Source organism: Equus quagga, chromosome 1 (assembly GCF_021613505.1).
Source record: "Equus quagga isolate Etosha38 chromosome 1, UCLA_HA_Equagga_1.0, whole genome shotgun sequence".
In the NCBI taxonomy this organism is placed as follows: Eukaryota; Metazoa; Chordata; class Mammalia; order Perissodactyla; family Equidae; genus Equus; species Equus quagga.
Window position 1 is genome coordinate 38268724 of NC_060267.1, and position 19721 is coordinate 38288444.

At 36.5% G+C, this 19721-nt stretch overlaps 1 protein-coding gene across 1 annotated transcript in view; it reads right to left on the minus strand.

Moving 5' to 3' along the window:
- Positions 1-1552: 1552 nt before the first annotated feature.
- The window catches only part of PDE3A (phosphodiesterase 3A), a 284159-nt gene continuing 265990 nt past the window's right edge, over positions 1553-19721 (minus strand). Inside the window, exons 11-16 of the mRNA XM_046683775.1 lie at positions 18383-18496; positions 18051-18250; positions 16213-16416; positions 15369-15524; positions 13335-13590; positions 1553-5719 (exon numbers count right to left, since the gene is read on the minus strand). Coding sequence (XP_046539731.1) covers positions 5478-5719; positions 13335-13590; positions 15369-15524; positions 16213-16416; positions 18051-18250; positions 18383-18496 — 1172 coding nt within the window. The 3' untranslated portion in view covers positions 1553-5477. The remainder of the gene's footprint in view (positions 5720-13334; positions 13591-15368; positions 15525-16212; positions 16417-18050; positions 18251-18382; positions 18497-19721) is intronic.

Here is a 19721-nt window from a genome sequence, read left to right on the forward strand (position 1 = left end):
TACGATGATTTAATATTACTCTCTTTGAAGCGTTTTTTATTTGAATTATTAATTGCATGATTACAGAACCACTCCTTGATGTGAAACAATGAGGAAATCTCTCTGAACATAGACATGTTCAGTATTTCTTATCAATAAGGCTTGCCTTTTTTTCTGTGCTCCACAACTCCTCAGGGAAGCAGAAATCTTTGGCTACCAATGCCTGTCAAGGTAATCAACCTTAAAAGTATGATATGGAGAAAAACTAGCTACCTTTAAAGGGAAATTTGGATTCTTTTTAGAGCCTTAAGCTTATTCAAAAGTCAATTTTGCTTTCCACCTATACATCATCCCATATTGTCTATAGTCTTACCTGACCTAAAATAATTTATACTGGATCACTAGTTTTGAAACAGCAGATTAACATTGAGTTCCACCAACTAAATAAAGCCTTAATCTTCAGTTTTGTATCCTCAGATATATTTAGCAAGAAAATGACCAATTTTTTTTGTCACTATTGTTAACCTGCTATTAGAATGATTTGATAATGTGAACATTAAGATTAGTTCAGGTAAGGTAACCACAGCATCACTGTGAAAAACGACATGTGTTAGGCCATAGCACAAACTGCCTAACATCCATGGTGCATAACATAGACTGAAAAATATGTTCTTCTTCTTGAACATGGTTCATTAGTGTGAAACATGCAAAGACTTATGCAAACCTCAATTTAAGTTCTTTATCTAATGCATTGTTTGCAGTTTTATTAACTCAGTGCTTGTAGTTTAATTCAGCCCCAATCAAGTTTCCAACAAGAATCTGAATATTTTCTAGAGGAACAAACTGATATGGATATAAAATCTATAACTCGTCTATTTCCCTCTGATTAGAAATTCTAAAAATAACTGAATTTTGGAATGCTCTTCACCTAAACTGGCTAATCGATCTTCTAATCGTAAGCTTGCAGTTTGTTGAAAAGATTAAAAAAGTAGACCGACAATCTCAGCAAGTTCCTACTTTTACTTCATGGATAAATCACGAGAGAAATTAACGACCTAGAACAATGGTCATAACGTGTGGTGCTGCTTGTAGCAGAGGAGATGAATGGAAGAAACTCAGCTGGATTTCAAAGTATATAGAGATTTTAGCTCTCAATTATCTGCAGTTGAACTATTAGCATTTGAAATTTTATCGATATTTTTCCCACACATCAGCTGATAATCTCTAGAATAAGGAGAATCTTGATTTACTCTAGATTATGAAAGTTTACACAATGGTTTTACTGGAGACTTCTGCCAGTTTGAAAAGGCAGTTTATTTCCAAAATGGCATATAGACCAGGAAAGGTATTAAATGGGAATCAGAGTTGGATGGAAGCAAAGGATGCTGAGACCTTTACTGTGGTTTTCATTATTATTTTAGAAACATTGTAAGTGATGAGGACAGTGGAGATTCCCCATACTGACATGGAAGCACCAAAAATACCTCCTAAAGTAGAATAGAAATGATGTTTTGATTACTCACTTCTCATTAGTCAGGAGTTATCACACAAATAGCTCACTTTTGTAAAGCAGTCATTTCAAACTTTAGGCTTTATTTACAATGACAATTTTTATATCTTTATTACTTAGAAAATAATTTATATTTTTCCATCATTTAAACAAAGAATAGGCCTGAGTCTCATGCCTTTTGCACAGCTTTTACCTTGAAAGAAAGTTCTCTGGGAAAGTGACAGGGGGCATCAAGAAATTGCAAATCAAGAGAGACAGGGGACACGAGGAAATCATCATACATACATGTAATACGAACAATCTGCATGACATACAATCCCCTTTCTTTAGTTTTACTGGGATTGCAATGGTTAGGATTTGTTCTGGAATTCCATCAAAATGGAACAGAAAGAAATGGGTATCGTGTTTTTAGAAAGTGGATATTTTCTTAAACATAACATGAGGAAATTCCTTCACTTGTCATATAAAGACCAATATAGATATATCCCTGTACAGAGCTACTGTTTTCATCTTCTACTGAGAGCAAAACCAGGTCTTATATAAATGACAAAAAAATAATTTTATAGTTAAAAAAATAAAACTAAAGTGGTGTTTTCACCAAGGAAATTATATTCTAAAGGTTGCCTTAGATAGATAACTGTAAAGACACTCTATTAGCATTTGGAAATGACAACGATGACACTCATAGTATACCTGGTCTTCGCCTTAACAGAGAGTAACCACTAGCATCAAGGTCATCAGTTCCAACTTTTCCTACCATTGGTTTTATGGCTGTCTATACAGTTATCCTTACCCTAAATGGGCTAGAAATTCCTTCATTTGAAAGACCTGAGTTTATCTAATGGCACCTATAATTAGGCTCATATAAAAATGTAGTAAATTGCAACAAATACACTGGCACCACAGGAAGTAAGCTCCGGAGTTGGAAGTGAACACAGTAATATTGCTGTCACCAAGGAAGGGGAGAACATCACTAACAGAAAATAACTTCTTATGTCCCTAGGCATCCTTTGGGATGTATTCTGTGTGTATGACAGTCACACACTGGATGAATCTCCTCTGCTTCAATTGACTTCTAGCTTTCATATATTGGCAATTTATTTTTGAAATAAAAATTATCAACCTGCCTGGACTGATGAACACAATTATGAAATGAAGAGGTTCTAATTGTTTTGACCACCAGTATTCCTATTATTTCATGGATCTTAAAACAAAACAAACAAACAAACACCAGGCAGTTTGCTAAGCTCTCCAGTCTGGCAGCCAGGATGACTCCTACTCGGGGCCAGGCAGCCTTGATGTAGCTGCCTATATAAATGGTTATGGACTCTCAACTGCCCTCTCACCATTCTACTTGCTCCACACGTAGATTTTTTCTCTACTTATATTTATTTTAGAGATGAAAGACATTTGGAGAAAGGGAAAAGATTAGTTTTGTTAAGTAACTAGATGCAAGACGTATGTGAATATGAACACGTTTTTTTCCTTCTCTTATTTGCAAGGGAAGGAGAACAGTTAAATTCATGGGGAAACGTGTTTGACTCACAGTAATTTCTGCAAACATTGAGACACACAGGCAATACTAAGAAAAAGGAAAACAACTCGATAAGTCCTAAATAATGAACACCTGTTGTTAACTCAGAAAAATACTGAAATTGCTGTAATTATTTAGGTACAGTCTGAGTCCATTTGATCCTTTTCATATTTTCCTGCTTATTGGGAAATCTGCCTTGAAACCATGTTTATTTTTGATTGCATTATCTTTGGCTCATTTAAAGAATGCTATGGATTATTATAAAGCCATCACTTTGGAAGGGAAGAATATAATATCAATTTATGAGAAACAAAGGCATTTTTAATGTAAACACTCTTTTCTATGACTTCAGAGGAAATAAAAAGTAGAAATCACAATCAAGGTGTACTTAGAAGCTAAGATTGTTTACATGATGAGCAGATCCGTATATGGTCCTGAAGCAAGAGTTACAACCAAAAAGTGTTGGGAAGAAATGGACACCAATGACAAACATTTAGTATTGGTTAAGAAAGTACTTCACTTGGGAGGTATCAACCCAAAAGTTAGCAAAAGTTACTAGTGAAAAAACATTCTTCGCAGCATCCTCATTTAATTGGCATAAAATAACTGTACCAGATTATCATTTAAATTAGAATAGGTAGATGAGTGGCTGTCCATAGACCTCCATGCAAATGAATCATCACTCTTTTTCTGGACTTGGGGATGTAATCAATGTATCAAAACATATACATTGTATCAATGTATCATTGTAGCAAATGTGTACATGTATACAATGTATCAAAATGGTGATTAAAATATAACTTTATAAAAATGTTTCCCTTTTCCCTTTTTTTTAAAAAAAAAGAGTTTACTATCTACAGAAACAAAAAAAAAATCTTTATATTTACATCAAGATAACTATTCATGACATATAATATGAAATAAAATATTGAAAGTGAGTATCAACTTTTTAAATAGGTATGGCTCACAGCATAAACAAGTGTAGATAAACAAACCAAAAAAAAAAAAACAAAGACTTTCAATAATAGGCCCAGTCCCCCCAAAATCCATCTATAATCTTCCCTGTCAAAAGAAGCACGATGATGGGCCTGACTGCAGATAGAAGCTACTCCATCACACAGCATGTGGAGTCTCATAACAGGGTTGGTCAGTGGGACCTTCCCCACCCAAAAGCCAATCCTTCAACAGTTGCCAAGAATCAGGCTTTCAGTCTGTCAACACACACCGAACCCGAGGGGGAAATTTCCCCCTTCCCCTCTTGCTATAAATCCCAAAGTGGGTTTCTCTTAGCCTTTCTCTCTTTTTAATTTTTCTACCGTACATTTTGCAGTAAATTAAGACATGGGAGATCACTGTTAAGAGCAATGTCCCAGATCTTCTCTGGCAACCTTTTAGAATTCTAACCTGATGAAAAGACCTGACTCTAGCTCCTTCCTAGGTGTTTCTGTATAAAGAAAGCCATCCCCTTAAATTTCAGGTGAGGGACAGACACACTCATAGACAAACAGCTCCTATACATTCATTAGGCGAGTAGATTGGAAAATGCCTCAGTCTTCCAGGTTTAAGGCTGGTGACAGAGAGCCTCCAAGTGGTGTATCGCAGTAGTACCAGTCACGTGGCCCTCTCGCCCAGCCAGGGAATACCCTCCCTCTGCAGAGGGAACTTTATGAAGCGAAACGGAGGAAGGCATTTGCAATGGCCGCCTCTCAAAGATACTCCAGACTGAACTCCCTTCTGTTTGTTCACATGTGCTGAGTCCTGTGCTGCAGCAATTCCATGAACCGCTGAAACCACACAAATCTCTTCACAGACACACATACACACAGACACCCTTTCAATCCCTCCCCCCTCACACACACACACACACACACACACACAAACACACACATACGATGTTGGCAGGATGTGTAAGAATTCAAATAATGCTCTGGAACTTTCATCCCTCAGTACTAAGAGCAAAAGCTTCTTAGCTGTAACCTGCATTTGCTGCACTGCTCTCCTGCTAAGCCGCACCATTTCCCTTGCGAATTGTTTTCCTTTATTTTTACCTTTATGATTTATTATATCACAGTGACCACTATATATCTTACTATGAACGTTACTAAATTGTGGAGCCAGTATTCCTGGCTTTCAGTGTGTATGTGTGTATGTGTGTGTGAATATGTTTTACATGTATCTACGTGAGAGCTTATATACATACACACATATATATTTCTTCCTTAAAAAAATCCTTAGAAGCTGGTGTTGCAAATGTGAAAGCTTCTCTGAGCAAGAGTTTTTAACAAGGTACCTCACTGTAAAAATAAACACGTAAAATGCGAAAAATCCCCCAATGCGATAACCATTTGCCCATCTTCTTGTATTTCTACAGTGTCGTGTCTAAGTGTTGTGCTGGCTTGAAAAGAGTCTGTGACAAGTCACTCGGTTCGGAAACACAGCTCATTCTATCCATTGTCACTGGTTTGGCTTTGGGGTGGGGATCTCCTCTTCTCTCGACTTCCCTTTCTCTTCCTCTTCTTCCCTGATGGCCTGGATCTGTTCTGAGGGATGCTGCTGGGGGCACTGGTCCAGAGACTGATTTTCCATGCCCGCCAACCGCTGTTCCTCTTCAATGACTTTCTTCCACATCTTGTGGTTCTGCAGGAGGTGCTGAGTTATTTGGCAGTAGATTTTCCTCCTTTTGAAAGTTTTCTTTCCTGAGAAAACACCAAATAAGACTACTTATTTGTGTGCTGAGTACATGACAGTTATTTCTTTTCATATTATTAACAAGAGTTAAGCACCCAATGGATACCTCTATCTATCATTTGATTTGTATACTGTAATAATGTCATCTTTGAGAGTGGGGAAATAAGAGGAAGACAGCAATAACCATTAATATACCAGTGAAATGTAACTGTGAACAGTATTTAATGCTTGGTAGCATCTAATACAAGGTTCTGCGTGTATCTTGGTATTACTCCTATTACATTCACATCTTCGAGGAATTATCATTATTCCTTAAAGGAAGTTACGTCTTCCTTTATTTTGTCAACCAATTCAACTCACAAAAGTCTACAAGACTGATTTCTTTAAACACGGTTTTGGTGTTACCGTTCTGCTTTATATGGATTAAAAAATGAATTTCAAACTCCTCTCAAAGTTCTCCCACAAGCTAGCCAAACATTCTTCTGCAGTCTTCCTCCTTCTGCAGCCTGGCTCCTTAACTTAATGTGGATACTTAACTGCTCTCTTGTCTGTATATACACTGAACTCCTCTGCTTTCAAGCTGGCACTGCCCCTCCTTCTGAAATGTTCTCAGTCACTGACAGTTCATGTCCATTTATCATTTTAAGACCAAGTCAGATTTCACTGAATTCCTCTTCTAAGAAATAATCTGTCTCTCTCTTCTAAACTCTCATGTCACTCCAAATATACTTCTCCGAGTAGATACTGTTTCCATTTCTCCTTATCATTATCTCTTTTTCTGGTAACTGCATATCCAAAATCGTTTAGGGGGAACTCTCACTCCTTCTTTCAATTACAAAGTCCTATAAAAAGTTGTCAAACTCTTCTTCCCCACCCACCTCCTGACAACACAGCTGTGTCACAGTGATCAGTCAATAAGCAGGTATGTGACCCAAGTCAGGCCAATCAGAGTCCTTCCCTGAGATTTTTCCCAACAGCACAGAATGAGCATGAAGTCAGGGAATGGGGATTGGAGCTCTCTTCTCCTCTGCTTGTGTATCTGGAATGAAGTGGATATAGACCTGGCTGTAGTTCCGGCTTCACGAAGAAAGCAAGGTGAATGAAAGAATAAGCTGTCAGGCAGGTGAGTCAGAGATAAGAGCAGAAGCAAGTAAGTGTGGATACTAGCCAACATCATGTTTACGACAACCAATAATTTTCCCTTTTGTATATACTCACTTGATTGGAGTTTTGTCACTTGTAACAAAAACAATGTCCTAATAATGTACCTCCTTGAAGGCACTTATCCTGTTTTCATATAGTCTAGGCATTGGCTCCTCAACTAGACTATAGCCTCTTTCAGGGAGCCTTGTAAAGTCCTGCACAGATCTTAAAGATGACAAGGCTCACAAACATGCATTTAATAAATAACGAAATTATATTTTCTTGCAATCAAACAATTTACTGCTTTCAATGGAAGTACTACAGACAATTTTCACAGAAGTGCATCTCTTGATTGAGGAACTGTAATAAAACCAATGTCAACAAAAGAAACATAAGACGTTTTAAAGAATTTGAATTGATGTAATAATTCACTATTTAGGCTTCCAATTGCTTACCAACTTATTAAGCACCCAGTATATACTATGTGTGCCAGGTTCTAGAGATTCACTGATGGGTAAGATAGATAGAATGCTTGCCAGCATGGAGCTTTACTCTAGTAGGAAGAAAGAGAGTGAACAAGTAAGTACAATTATACTGAGTCTTACAAAGTCTTTGAAAGGTGTCAGAAAAAGAGGGCAATGACTCAGGTGAGAGGATACTGCATGATGATGGTCGGTTGGACTAGGATGACGGTAATGGAAATGAAGATAAGTAGATAAATGTGAGATATATATGCGAGGTTTAAGTCAACAAGACTTTGGCAACTGATTAGATGTTGGGAATAAAGAAGAGGCAGGAATAAAAGGTAATCCTGAGCTATCGGGCCTGAGCAGTTGAGTAGATGGTGGTAAGATGTACCAAGAAAGGGAATATTAGATGAGGAGGAGATTTGAACATGAAGGGTCTGAGAGACCTCCAAGAGGAGAGGTAAAGTAGGCAGCTGCTCTTGAGCTTAGAAGAGAGTTCTGTTCTTTTCCAAGCAACCAGAATATAATATAACTCTCAGTACCTTCATCTGAGTGACCATTTTAGACTTAGGCCAAGAATTTAGGAGTTAGGCTATGATCCTCCCATTAGACTATAAACTTGCCTATGGACAGAATCTTATTTCTCCTTTTTGTGTGTATATCCACAAGGCCCAGACTTTAGTAAGTATTCAGTAAGAGTCTACTAAATGAATCACATTCTCTACAGTTTCTGTTTCACAGTAAAGGTGAAGTGCTGATAGGTGATAAAAATGATAATGATGTGAAAAAGTTGTCCACAGGAAATTCTGATCTAATTGAGACTACATTAAAGAGTTAACAGAACAAACTGACAGGATGATCAACAAGAATATTTGGGTTTACTTAATGAAGTAATAATGATTTACAATGTATAATCTGGAAGAAAAGAAGACAAAAAATAGTACAAATAGCAAAAAAAAAAAAAAAAAAAGGAAAAAGAAAAAAAGAGCCAATTGCTATGAGATTTGCCAAAGGAACTAGATCTCTTGGAGGCCATCCACCAAAACTTCTGTGGAATTGCTAATGATTCCTTCAACAGTTTTATTAAAACATACCACAGACAGTTCTTGCACTTTATAGGATAATAAGATCAATTTTTAAAACAAAGTTCAGAAAAAGGACATAAAATTATATTGAATTACTTCTGAACCACACAGACACATAACAAAATTATTAAATTGAATGAATGCCAGGGGGAATGGATGCAGGCAGAGTCATAAGAATTAAAAAAAATCTGTTTACTGTATTCATTATTTTATTCATGAGTTGGACCCATCAATCCAGCTTATACTGACTGCCTACTAACTGACAAGCAGTTTTCTGGATACTATGGAAATAAAGACTAATTAGTCTAATAGCTTGCCTTAAAGGAGCTTAGAGTCTATAGGAGAAAGAGCGAGGAAGACAAAAACTGAAACACACATGCTATGCTTTATGATAGACATAGGCATGTGACCAAGATGGCCTTAATATTCCCCTCAGCTTGCCTAAACTTTAGACGGGTCTCTTCCAGGCTATAGGACCCTGACTTCCCTTTTCTTAGAGCATTTACTTTAAAAAACGTGTAATTGCAAATTCTTTCTCTGTCCCTTTGTAATATAGATAAATCTTCTCCCAGCCTCTAGCCAGTTCTACAACCCAGGGACTTCGTCAAGGACCTGGGAGCCAGCCTTTTGAAAAGCAATCATCAAGAAAGACAGAGTCCCTATATTCCAGTCTCTGTGGGAGCACAGGTGCCTAACTTAATAAGTACCAATTAGCGAGCACAGATGGCCTAATCACATCGACCAACTCCCCTCTAGGGTCCTCCAGTACTTTTTCACTAGCTCATCCCAGGGCTTAAAAACTCTCCTGCCTTTGTTTCAGTGCAGTGGAATTCAGTTTCTCTCCCCTCATGCAATAGTCTTGAATAAAGTTTTCCTTGCCTTTTTTACGACCGTGTGGCGTAATTTCTCTCTAATTCATCAAAGCATGGCAACACAAGAAACTTAATCTGTGAGGGAGTAGGTAAGATTTTTTTCAGAGGACATGACACCTGAGCTGAGATGTAAATCAGGAGAATTAAATACACTGGGTGAAGAAGGGGCTGGCAGCATCCTAGGCAGAGTGAAGGGATGTGTACAGGCGGAAGGGCGCGGGGCCCTGGAGCATGACGTCAATTTCTTCATTTGAAGGCTTCTTAACAAGGGCAACATATATGTATAAACTAAAACTTTAAAAACTCTGGGTTCTTTCCATAAAAATCAATAAAATACATTCCTAATGCATTTGACTTTTAAAAGCAAATCTTTAAAATTACTCTTCTACCAAAGCCATCGACTTGTCTCCTTCTACTTTGTTTTTATTGTAGTTAAGTACAAATCAGCTTCTGTTGAAATGTTTAAATGTTAATAGACTTTTGAACCTAATCCTTTGAGTCAAGAGAGTGACAGATGACCATTGGCTGACGGACAGACTCGAACGACGGTTATAGGGAACACTCTACTGCTCAAGGTGATTATTCCATCTGAAAGTCATACACATTCATGGCAGTGCATTCACAGGGAAGAAGTTAACAAAAGCTCAATTTTCCTCCTATTCCTTTCAGGGCAGCCCCCAAGAGAGCAGCTGTTCTCTTATTATTGCTGTTAAACGTTAGCAATAAACCTCTCTGGAATTAAAACTGAATGAGGTGACGTAGAAGAAAGTTTGTACCAAATAAATTTGCGTAGATTAGAGTCGGCAGGTGGTCTAAAACATGCCTGTATTGGGAGCCAAATTGTTCAGCACTGGAACCTTTTGAAATGAGAACAAAGAGCCTTTCACTGCTTGAATTCTAAATGCAGCTTAGTACTTCATTAGAAACCTCTTAGTTCGCTGTAGGAATCTTTCAGATTTAATTATGAGGTGGGGAAAAAGCCTTCTTTCCCTAGGATACCATATTGAAACACTTTATTCTGTGTTTCCTGAGAGATCTCCAAGTTTTGCAAATTGCTGAAATTATCAGTGCATATTTAATTTAAATTTTTTCTGAAACCTCAGTTTCAAGCTAAACTGAGTCAACCATTCAAATCCACATGAATTCTGAAATTAAAATTACTAAGTCAGTAGCAACGGGGTTAAAAATGAGGAAACTCGGGTTTCCTTTCTGGTTCTGCAGAAACCATCTACACCTTGGGATGTTACTTAAACTTCTGAGCCTCAGTCTAGTCTTTTATAAAATGAGGCAGCTGAATTGGATGATGGTTGATTTTCCTTCCGTTTCCAAAATTTCCTATCTCCATGTGGCCAATTTTTAGAAATACTAACATTGCTCAACTTTTATCATTTACTTAGCTATCAAGGGATACTTTAAAGAAAATTTTTCAAAAGCAAGAGTATCACAGCACTGTTGACAGATATTTTAAATTTTGATGTGAGGTGGCCTGTTGACTTTTAGAAGCCATTAGTAAACAGAAGCCACGGAATCCTCATTGCTTCTTTAGGGAGCTTGATAAAAAATGAGAAGGTCAGGAGAGTAGCGTCAGAATCTGGAAGTCAGGATGGCAACTGAAACCTACAGAACAGAAAGGAGTAGAGTATTTGGTTGTGGCATTCGTTACTAACGCCAATGCTGACGAGTTGAGCTTGTTACAACCCCTGGCCTTGGTTCCTCACTTCTTGATGCCTGTAGTATGTGTGTGTTTCTTCAGTGCGTTTGAGTTCAAATAGCAATCAGTTAGGGCCCGTGGGACAAACCTTTTCTAGAGGCTAAGCCGACAACACTTTATAGCATCACCCAGTGAAAAACTGTCCTTAGTCAGATAGCAAACTACCTGGCTCTTTGAAGTGAAAACAAGTAAAAAAAGAAAACTAATACATATTTATTAAATGAACAAATGAATAAATAAACATGAATCTTAAGTCTTGGCTCCAACCTCTGAGTCCCAAGATCACAAAATTTCTAATGGAAATCTGTTTATAAGCATCATAGAAATAAAACGCAATTACTTTGATAATAGAATATTGAAGGAAAACAATTTTTGATTTCCCCCCCATTCTGTACAAAAATTCACATATAGGAGACAACTTAAGCAAAAACCTGACCTAAAGCCAAATTTGCAAAACCCTGCCTTTTCAGTCTATAGTTAATAATAGTCTCTTTATCTCTGTTTATGGAAGCTTACAACAGGGTCCTTATATGAAGGCAAATGGGTCAATACCAATGTTAGGATATCTTTACTAGGTCTGGATACGAACCAAGTTATGCATTTTCCTGACTGTACTAAAAAATAAGAACAAATGATCAGAATGTCCTTCACTGGTAATATTTTTGGTAAGGGCTTTGAAAAATATTGATACTAAGGTTGTACTTTCTTTATGAAGATAGAAACCACATACTATGTGCTCATGAACACAGGAACAGTATTTGTGCAACATCACTGTAAGGTTTTACTAATTATGCTATTAGGTTTTACCAATTATGCTATTAGGGCCTCCTTCCTATGGCAGGAGAAATAGCAGAGAGTATTTCAAGATGTGAAGAAAACTAATCAAGTGTTTATAGTCAATTAAGTTAAATGGATTAGATTGACTACAGGATGCACTCCAAATCAATGACCAGAAGTGACCACTTCTCATTGTCACTATTGCCACTACCCTGCCTGGTCCAAAGCCGCAGTCATTTCTCACTTGGATAATTTCAACAGCCTCTTAACTCATTGCTTGCTTATACCCTTGCTCCCACCCCAAAGTGAAGAATATTCTCAATGCAACAGCTGAAGCAATCCATCTAAAATGTAAGTTGAGGGGCCTGCCCAGTGGCATAGTGGTTAAGTTTTGCACTCTGCTTCAGCAGCCCAGCGTTCGCAGGTTCAGATCCTGGGTGTGGACCTACACAATGCTCGTCAAGCCATGCTGTGATGGTGTCCCACATAAAACAGGGGAAGATTGACATGGATGTTAGCTCAGTGACAATCTTCCTCAAGCAAAATGAGGAAGATTGGCAATAGATGTTAGCTCAGGTCCAGTCTTCCTCACCACAAAAAAAGAAAAAAAGTAATTTGAATCAACTAACTTCTGCTCAAAACCTCTGATGGCCCCACCTTACTCAGAGTAAAAGTGAAACTCTATGCTGTGACCTGCAGAGCCCTACTTTCAAATCCTACATCCCTTGTTCCCCACTCTCTCTCTTCTGCTGCTCCCCCACCCCTTTTGTCTGCTTCAGCCACCCCAGCTCTCCTGAAGCTCCTTGGACACCCAGCCAGTGCCCACCTCAGGACCTTTATATGGCTGCCTTTCCTCTCTCCTTGGGATGCTTTCTCCACATCTACTTTCCTGGATTACCGCCTCACTTCTTTCATTTATTTTTTTTACCTTTTTTTTATTTAGACCTTCTGTGGCTATCTTATCTAAAATTTTAACCTTTCTGTGCAATATTTCATTTCCACCTTCCTTTTTATTTTAATTCTAGCCTTTATTACTACCTCACATACTAAGATTGCTTAGTGTCTGCTGACTCCACTGGAAAATAGGTCTAAAAGGGCAAGGATTTATTTACTATTTTTGTCTGTGTTCATGGCTCTATCTTCAGTACCTGGAGAAATGTCTGGCACAGAGTAGATGCTTAATAAATACTTGTTAAATGAATGAGTAATAACTACCTCTTACTCTTTCACATGGCCTTCCCCTAAACAAGCCAACAAAAGTCTACGGTTGGTCTATATGGTACCTGAAATTCCTTTCACCTCTAAATCATTACAATACTCTGAAAAATAGGCTTCAATAATTTAATTTCTTTTTACTTTGTGAGAGAGAACATATCTTTGTATGAAGATTGCACAGTCTGTGGTTTCTATTATTATGAAACTGGGGAAGGAGGACTATCCATAATCAAAAGCAGCAGGTGATATTTGGACTCAAACTATGTAATTCACGAGAAGCATAAAATTCATCTGACTCTACGTAAGAAAATAATCCTAAGAAAAACACATTAGAAATAGATTTGATAACTTACTTGGAGATTCATTATTTTCACAGGTTTCCTCTTCATTTGGTGCTTCGTCCTCCTCCTCTTCCTCAGGGTCATCTGTATCTCCTGACTCATCACTGTCTTCCACCCATTTCCCTGGCATCAGTCCTGCTGAGTCATAGGAGTTGCACAGAGGACCCACAATGTGAGAGATGAAGGATTCCTGAAGATTGGCCAACTGAGGGGCAGAACGGTCCATGAAGGGGCTTATTGGTAACCCAAGGCTGGCCTCTTCATCACCCTAGAAATAGGAATGTAGCATGAATAGTCAACAAGAAAGGTAAGTGACAAAGAAAGTTCAAAATACAAGTCAACATTCACTTGGCATCTAAACTTTACAAATATGTAAGAATCCAAACCTTCATGTGTGAACTCTCTCTCCACTTGACTGCTAAGAGATTCTACCCAAATTACTAAGATTCCTGTAGAAATGTTTTGGGGCTATTTACCACTTTTGTGATCTTGAGGTTTTGGCTTTAGATCAAGAGGAACTACAAGAAATTGTGTAACGGTCTCAGTAGATGGTATTTCTTACCACACTAGTCAGTGTTCCTTATATTAGTGTATAAATACACCTTAAAATGCAATGCTGGCAATAATTATCAAGCAAATACACAATCTATCATGTTTTTCTTTTTTGCCTTGGCTGCCAAAAAGCTTAATTTATTGCTCCATTAAAGTTGCGACCTTATCCCAGCGTTTGGTTGAATTATATCTTCTGTAATTATGTGGCTTCTGATACTTTTATTTATCTATATGTTTCATTGTACTACTGTATAAGTGTTTTTATTTTGACCTGCTTCAAATCTTTCTGAAAAAAAAATAACAGATTGTAAACCAGTAATTACCTAGAAAAATTAATGAAGGAACATATACCAAAATATCATCAGATGTTATGTCTATGCCTGGATTTTCCTTTTTCTTTTTTTTTTCTGTATTTCAATATTTCAGGATTGATTATGAATTAATCTCATTCCTAGGAAAGGCAATACATTATTTTCTAGAGAGCACAAACCTTTTATTCTATATATGAATACCCACAGAAGTTCCTTCTAATCTCTCTTTAAATATGTCCAGTGACAGGCAATTTATTGCTTAATAGGGTACCTCATCCTATTTCTAGGTGTCTCTATAATACAAATTTCTTTCTGACATTGACCTGGAATCAATCTCCCTGTAACTTCTATAGACTGGTCATATTCATATCCTTTTTAGGGAAGCAGAAAGCAATGTAACATTTCTTATAAATACTTTGTATAATTTATCTTCTTTAACCCCAACAACAACATTATGATAAACCTAATTCTCAATTTGTATGTCAGTCTTTTAAGTATCTGAAGATAGTTATTATATCATCTCTGTTTTCCACCAGGGTAAATATCTTCACGTCTTTCGTGTCCTTTGATGTCACTGATCCCTGTCCTTCACCTGCGCCCCACTACCTCCCGGATTCCTCTTCAGAGAGTGGTTCACAGCACTGAACACAAAGTTTCAAGTATAATCTGATCAGTGTAGGATAATATGGGGAGATCACCTCATGCGTATGTTTTTCTGGTAGATATTTTGGTAGTGTGTTAACTCTCACATTATCGTGTCAAACAAAAATGCCTGTTTTTTTTTTTAGCTTTTTCATATACTGTTGTTACTAACTTTATTATAAAAGTAAATGAACTTAATCTAATATACTTTCATCCATATAAATTTAAACTAGCTTCTATTATAATAAATTTATTAAAAAAACCAATATTTCAATGGTCTTCTAATTTCTCACTAGGTCATTCCAATATTTCAATATCTTCTTCTCCCCAAAACACTTGCAAATAACTTTATCTTAGAGTTTTTATTATTATAGTTTAATTCAAATTTTGTCATTTTCTTATCCTCTGATTAAAATTAGCCAATGTAGTTTCTGTTGTTAGTATGAACATGAAACAGATTGATCACACTTTTACAGCTTTTGGAAGCTTTGGTGAATTTATGAGCAGCTTAAGCATGGATTAAGATAAACAAGTTAGTTACCTGTTCATAAAATTCATTGACAATACCCTCTGTCCACTGAAGATGGAGCTCTTTACATTTAGCTGGCCCATTGATATCAGCCAACTTTATACACATTTGACAAACCAGTAGACGATCATTTTCATTGGTCCAATCTATTCCAACATCATCATTCACCTGTTTGAGGGACAAAGTTAAAATGTGTTTTGCCTCAATGAAAGCACAAGTTGAAAGGAGAAGAAATGACAGAATATTCATTATCTTCCTAGCATGTGAAGATCAGAATGCCAAATAATGAGGAACTTCTCAGCTATTTAAAATAATGTTACTGGCTTGCATAAATTAGTAGTAAAATAGTTCATCAAAAAGGTAAAATAATGAATGATGGATAAAATAATTATTAATTATGGAACTGAAAATAAATGCTATTTAAAATTAGCATATGTTATCAATTACTAGTAGCATAATGTAGCTACAAATGATAAGAAATTTCCTTGAATTAACATTTGGACATTTATGTTTGATGTATGAAATTTTGTTTCAGGGTTCTCACCTCTTCTACTGCCAGATAAATTTATGTGAGTATACCACAAAGACGAGAGCAGATTAAATCAAACAAAAAACAATGATAATTCAAATTTTATTTCTCTACAGCACAAAGTAATATATACAACAGCAGCTCAACTTCTCAGATCTCTAAATTGGGACCAATGCCTATATACCTCCTTCTGGTTAAACATTTTATTGCACTTCATTTTCACATTTGACACATAAGAGCTGAGAGCAATGAGTTTTGTTTGACACTTTGGTTCCATGACATTTTTCAATATGGCCATAAAATGAAGACTGGTACAAATCTAGTTACCTTGGCATTAAATCTGGCTACGAAGTCAAAGTGTTTCTTCAGGTCAGTGGCCAAAATTGCCTCAATGACAAGGAAACGGAAATGCTTAAATTCCACATGGTCAAGGTTAACTAAGAAGTTATATTCTGGCCGGGACATGAAAAGATTCCAGGCAGCAGCTGCATGGTGATTCTCCAAAACTGAACGATCATTATAGAGCACAGCCTAGGCAAAAAAGGAAGAGAGTGAAGAGCTCAATTTTTCAAATTAAAAAAAAATCACAAAAATAAATGAGAATGCAAAGCTTTTGGAATCTTCTTTTTTCATAAAACACAGAAATGTAACCTTGTGAAGACTGGTTATTAAGAATCAGTTATTGCAATTATATTCACTGTTGATTATTTTTCTTGGTTAAATTTCATTTTTTTGTAAGATAAAGTTCATTTCCTTGAAATTTTATTCCAAACTCTTGCAAATGAGGGGTTTAGAGTTAGCTTTTATCAGGTTTCTTTGCATAGGAATTTAACTATTAAAAAATAGGCAAGTATAATAATACTCCTAAGAGGGAACTCAGAGACTTTCTGCATCTAGAATAAGAATTACCTTCTCTTAGTCAACACATAGAACTAATACAAAGAAATGGAATCCTTGAGCAGCCCATCATTTAAAATATTCTCACCTCACAATCAGCCATAAGAAATATCACCCTTTATCTAGAAATTAAAGGTATATAGTAAATATCTCCTTGTTTGGAATTCTCTAAAAATTATTGCTGGGGGTGCTGCAAAAGATGAGCAAGTTGACTAAAAAATGCTTGAAGACTAGTGTGGTCTAGAAGATAGAAAAAAGACATTAAGAACAAAAAGGAAAGACTAAGCACATGAAAATTAATATTGAGGTAAGTAAAAGCACACACATGGGCAGGAAAATCTGAATGGCAAATGGTCCTGGCAAGAGGCTTCGCCAGATTATCTTTAGGGAGGACAATTCTGGTATATGAAGGACACGCTGAAAGAAAGTAAATTAGTTGTCAAGAAAAAAATATCAGGATATTTGTATTGTATATAGATTAGAGGAAAAGCCTAGACTAGTCTATACAAGAGGTTGTGGAAACGGATGGGAGCTGGGAAAGGATTAAAACAAACAAGGGACAAAAAACAGAGTGTGGGACCAGATTGGCCTCTAGATGCTCCAGAAAGAACAATAGGATCTCAGAATATTTAGTTACATGGGTCCAGTTGATTAAATCAAGGACAAGCTTACTGAGTTTAACTGTATGATGGAGATGCCTAGATCCTTAATGATTGATTTTCAACTTAAATTTAAACATATACTAAGATGAACTTCTTTAAAGCTACTGTTTTTGGAATACTGTGTTCAGGTAAAAAATTGTCCTCAAATGAGTGAAATAAATTGATTTTTAATTCCCACTAGCCCATAGAAATGCCATTAAGAATCATAATTGTTATAATGAATATATTTCAAAGGAATGGGATTTATTTACAAAGAAGTCTTACATTCTTAAAAGTCCAAGAAAGATTTAGCTCTCTAATCTTTTCAGAAAGGGACTTTTGTACAGGTTGGATTTTCTTTGTTGAGGAGGTTCATTAAATGAATTCAAGTAGTTTTTCTTAAGAAGAAAACTGAGAAGGGATCCCCATGGGTAATGAAGTTGCATACCTGCCATTAATATCTTGGAACAAAGCATGATATCTTTTCAAAATTAGCATTATCTCTTAAGAATTTTATCCTAGGGCTAAATACAGATTTCCTCATCTTCACTTGGTCCCTATCATAAGGCAAATTTACAAGATTAATTTTCTTTAGAGAAATCTCCTAATCAAAATAGGAGGATTTACCTGAGGAGCGCTAGTTGCCACAAGGAAAGCATTAGTCCTTCCTGGGTGATCATAGTCATGCATGGCTGCAGCCACATACAGTGCCATCAACTCTAAGGCAGGGATATTTCCAGACAAACAGCCGTATTTATCATCTGGCACATTATACATTTTTGAGAATACATATCCCATATGTCCATGTGTAAATCCACTGTCAGAATCTGAGAAGAGAAAATGAAAGTAACAGAAAATTTTTTAAAGTATTAAACTGATATCATGTGTCTTGACCTTCTTTTTAAAAAAATACTCATTCTCACAGTTCACAAGGGAGCACAGATGTACTCAGTGCATACCTGAATCACTTGCTGATCCGTGATCATTAACCACAGTTGAGAGGCCTGGAATAGGCTGTGTCGTCAGATACCAAACAGCATGTAAGACGTCAGTGGCATGGATTCTGTTATGATCTGTAACCAGTGCAAAGGAACAGTCATGAATTTGTGAACTTTGGCTCCAAGGACTGAGGGTGCCATCTACTGGATAAACAGTTTAGTTCTAACATTTTAATACCCCAGTGAAAGGCAGCCAAATATTCTAAGACAAATACACTTTGATTACTCTTCCATTACTCCATAATATCCAAAGTAACAAGAAAAAAACCAACCCTCACAACATCCATTATGCATGCAGATGTATGAAGTGGAAAAATCTGTGTCCAGAGTCTACGTCTACCAGAAACGTAACGTATACAGGAAACTCACTACGTGAAACAACTGTAATGTTTACCCTCATACTTAGTTCCATGCTCCTGTCTAAGACTATGTAGAGGACCGGAATAAAAGAAAGACCTATGACACACTTCAGCGGGGTCAGATCCATGGTCTATACCACCCAACTCTTTATGTCTGATAAATAGCACCCAAATATAATCTGCGAATAGAACACAGTACTATCCTTCTGTATCACACTTAAAACACTGTAATAAGATGAATAATATATCCCTTATATACTGATTAAATCCACAAAGCAAAATTCAAAACCAAAATCAATAATGTTCTTTGATCTAGAAATTCTAATTCAGGAATACAGTTCTACGAAATACCTAAAGAGAAAAAATTAAAACCATTATATATATATTACATAATATATAATATACATAATATATTATATATGATTATAAATTACCTAGACTAGGTAATTTTTAGAAACTTTAATGAACAAACAATCCTATGTAAATAATTTAGTGCTGAAAATATAAAAAGAAGGGAAGCTGCCAAACTCATTTTTACGAGGCTAGTATAATCTTGGTTAAAAAACTAGGTAAAGACAGTATCTGAAAAACAAGTACTCCTTGTGCTTTTGAGTAAACATTCAAAAGTACTAAATAAAACAATAGCTAACCAAACCTGACTCCTTAAAAAATATCTATGTCTAGTTACCTATACATAGAACCAGAGAATCACACTGTCGCTTTCACTTAACCAGGATAGAAAACCATCTGCCTTTTAAGTGGTAACACATTTATTACTCAAACATTTACTTAGCATGTACTATGTGTAAGCATTGGGTCAAGGGCTGGTATCACTATTGCTCTCACCATTAACTCTCTGGTGACCAACTCAGGAGCAAAGCCAAGAAGCTAGCTAGGTCAACACAGGCTACCAACCGGTCTCTGTAGGACACACAAACAAG